At 32.1% G+C, this 3,445-nt stretch overlaps 1 protein-coding gene across 1 annotated transcript in view; it reads right to left on the bottom strand.

The window, feature by feature from the left end:
- Positions 1 to 1,404: 1,404 nt before the first annotated feature.
- The window catches only part of LOC107740377 (lipoma HMGIC fusion partner homolog), a 138,841-nt gene continuing 136,800 nt past the window's right edge, over positions 1,405 to 3,445 (bottom strand). Inside the window, exon 4 of the mRNA XM_016552806.1 lies at positions 1,405 to 1,856. Coding sequence (XP_016408292.1) covers positions 1,738 to 1,856 — 119 coding nt within the window. The 3' untranslated portion in view covers positions 1,405 to 1,737. The remainder of the gene's footprint in view (positions 1,857 to 3,445) is intronic.

The raw sequence follows: 3,445 nt of genomic DNA, 5'->3' as shown, positions 1-3,445 counted from the left end.
TCGTGGGTATTATCATTATGGGAACAGATCACAGGAGCAGCTTCATGCCCCATTAATGAGTGTGTGAGCTTGGGATATGAATTATAATATCCACATACACGGTTAGCGGTACCTGCCTTTACCAACTGATATTAGATTCACTTGGAATGAGATCTAACATAAACATTAAAAAAGGATTCGCTGCACATTATTCCAAAGAAAGCATAAAGTACTTTACAATCTTTTATCAAATGTAACAACTAATATGGGGCCATCCAATCAAATCCTAATGGATAAAATGAAGTCCCAACCTACTTTAATTCCATTGAGTGTCTTGTTTTACTCTGAAATCTGTCAGATTTTGGAAGCATATTTGGCTGAAAATGCCGTTTCATAACTTTTGATAACCATCAAATGGTGATTTGCAAATGGTGTGTAAAAAGTTCTGTGTGAAGAACGGTTGTAGCTGTGCTAAAGACACATCTGTGGAGAGAGATTTAATGTACTGTAGTGTGTAATATTTTCTTGTAAGCTAATATTTAATGTCTGATCAACATAAAAACTAAAATGTTGATAAACAGATTTTATTCACAAACACAAGATGAATCAAATAAGCAATGATTCCTCTTTGTTGTCTTTTTAACACAATATGTCAATGTCAAATTTCATCAGAACATATATTGTATTCTATATTTCTAGCATACAATAATGTAAAAATGATCAAGCTATGAAAGAAAAAGGCAATATATAGATATTAACCATGAATATTATTGCAATGGATATGTAAATATAAACACAATAATGATGAATATATCTTTTGATAACAATTTACATGAAGTCTGTATATATAACGCTTAATATTATTTTTAATACACTATGTAATTGTATATCGTTACATAAACAATGACTAAATTTTATAACACGACTCTGGAATACTTTATTCTGGAGTGGTCAAATATTTTTAGATCATGATTACTAAACTATATTTCACCACTGTCCATACCAGTACAACAATTTATTTTTGGAGTTTTCGCCTTTTATTGATAGGACAGTAGTGAGACAGTAAGCGAAGTCCGTGAGCCAGGACTCGAACACGGGATGCCCGAAGCACAACAGCACTGCATGTCGACGTGCTGCCCACAAGGCTATCGGTGCTGACAAGTTATTTATTTTTTTATTTAATTCTTAAATGTATCTAAATATAAGTTTAATTAATTAAGCATTTTTAAATGTCAGCTTTAGTTTTAATGCGTTATAGTATTCAAAGTATAGTATTTATATATGTAAGGCGTATTTTAGGACATAGTAATATTAATACTTTATATATGCAGACTTCATCTAAAGTGTCTGTTTTACATCTCAACCAAAGCTTAATTTTACAATATCAATCCCAGAGAAAGAAAGAAGAAAAAAATAAACAAGCACACTTGTAATATTCACAAGAGTGGACATAAAAAAAGACACACACACACACACACACAGACACACACACACACACACAATAATTGGTCCTTTCACGTTAAATACTCTCTAGTTGTTTTTTAGAGAGCAGCGGAGTACTGCCAAAAGTCATGTCTCTTTGAAAAGTGTATGCTCATTTTAATCACACAAACGTCCATATGAGCATTTTGAGTCTTTAATGAGTCGGAGTTGCATTAATGGAGGAAAGCCGTCATGCCATTGGCTGCAAAGCCAGTCTCCACTGAGTCTAAGGCATCTGTCCTGCTGTGGTTCAGGCTGTAGTTGAGGTCGGTTCTTCTAGTACGGGTATTGCTTTTGTTTCTTCCCTGCGAAACAGGCGAGCCAGGTGCACAGCAACAGGGCCGAGGTGGCGCCGGCCCCAGTGCAGTAGTACGCCCAGCCAATCTGACAAGAGCCTGAAGACAAGTCAGAAAGAAAGAGCGCTGACATAAATGCATGAACACTGCATGAACTTCTGAAAGCTTCAAATGTCAAAGAATGAAGGGATCATATGTATGATGGTTGAAGTTTATGAAGAAATGTATGTGATAGATGTTTTTTTTACTTAGCTTATGGAAAGATGTAAAATGTTGTGAAATTTGGCACACCAATTAGGAACATTCTAAACAGGGGTGTTTACTCCATATAAGCAACAAATGTCTTGAATAACCAGAGAAATGTGAACTCATCTGAGAGAATGAGTTCGGGGAGTGGCTAATTCATATTATCATTACTATAAATTCCCATGTCATTTGAATTGTAACATAAAGCTTACATAATAAAATGTTCTGAATACACATGTAACTGTCCATAACATATTTATTTGTCACTCTTTTTCTTAAAATCTGTGCCACTTATGGAAGGATTAGGGCGAGCAGATCCCCAACAGCTTTGGCGCCTACACTCTATTGTTATAAATCGTCATTATTGTTTCACATTCTCATTGGTTTGTTGGCATGTGGGTGATTTCATGTGCAAGAAATCTGTCATCAAATTGCTCACCCAAGCAGAAACGTGCTTTTGCAGACTGAAAATCATAGTGTATTGTTGCAGTTTAACTGTATTTTCATGTTTTCTCAAGCAAAGCTAATTTTAAAAGTCTGTTGAAAACATATTTTACTTTTTTTTGGCATAGAAAAAGTAGGTACACATTACTCATAGCATGTGGCACTCAGCATACCAAGTTAAAGAGGTCACTCAGCAAATGTTTCTTAATATTTCTAAAATCTCCTAATATATTCCTATGAATTAATGATCCTAAAGTATAATACATTTTTAACCAGTTAGTCTAGACACAAAAATTTGCTCCTGTTTCCTCGGCACATGCTATGTTAAGTGAATTAGTGTTATTTTAGTAGCAATGATGTACTATTGTATTTCTTGTTAATATTTTGAATTACACAATATTTATATAGTTTTGTTTTCATTTTATTTTTAGTAAAAGGTTTAGGAATTTTGTTAAATTTTTTGTAATCATTATTATTAATATTGAATTATCATTATTATTAATTTGTTAGATTTTAGTTTTTATAATTAGTTTATTTAGTTATTTTTGTACTTTAATTTAACCCATTTCCATTTGTGGGTGAACTTTCCCTTACGTAAGCAGTTTTAGTATAAGTAGCCTACAAGGAGTACTGCAGTGAAGGTACAAGTAGTTTTATAAATGTACATAAACATATTTGCATACTATACTTTTTTATGTAAATATGTAAAATATCACATATTTTATGAATACGCACATATTGATTAGGTCAAATGGATTAACCCTTACAAAAGTCATTGATATTCATGAAATTAATGATATTCTTTTTAAAATATATGATTATTTAAATAATTGTCATGTGTAGGCTACACCCATGATTGTTTGTTTATTTATTTTCTTATTATTGAACATGCAGGTATTTTCATTCTTAGAGGTGTGTTATTTAAATGAAAATAAATAAATAAAAATAAATTGAATGAAGAAAATATTACATCTGTATAATAAAAAAGGTATACCTGA

This window comes from Sinocyclocheilus rhinocerous, unplaced genomic scaffold (genome assembly GCF_001515625.1).
Source record: "Sinocyclocheilus rhinocerous isolate Xijiao unplaced genomic scaffold, SAMN03320098_v1.1 scaffold315, whole genome shotgun sequence".
NCBI lineage: Eukaryota > Metazoa > Chordata > Actinopteri > Cypriniformes > Cyprinidae > Sinocyclocheilus > Sinocyclocheilus rhinocerous.
The sequence above is the reverse complement of the archived record's forward strand: the minus strand, read 5'-3'. Positions and strand labels throughout refer to the sequence as shown.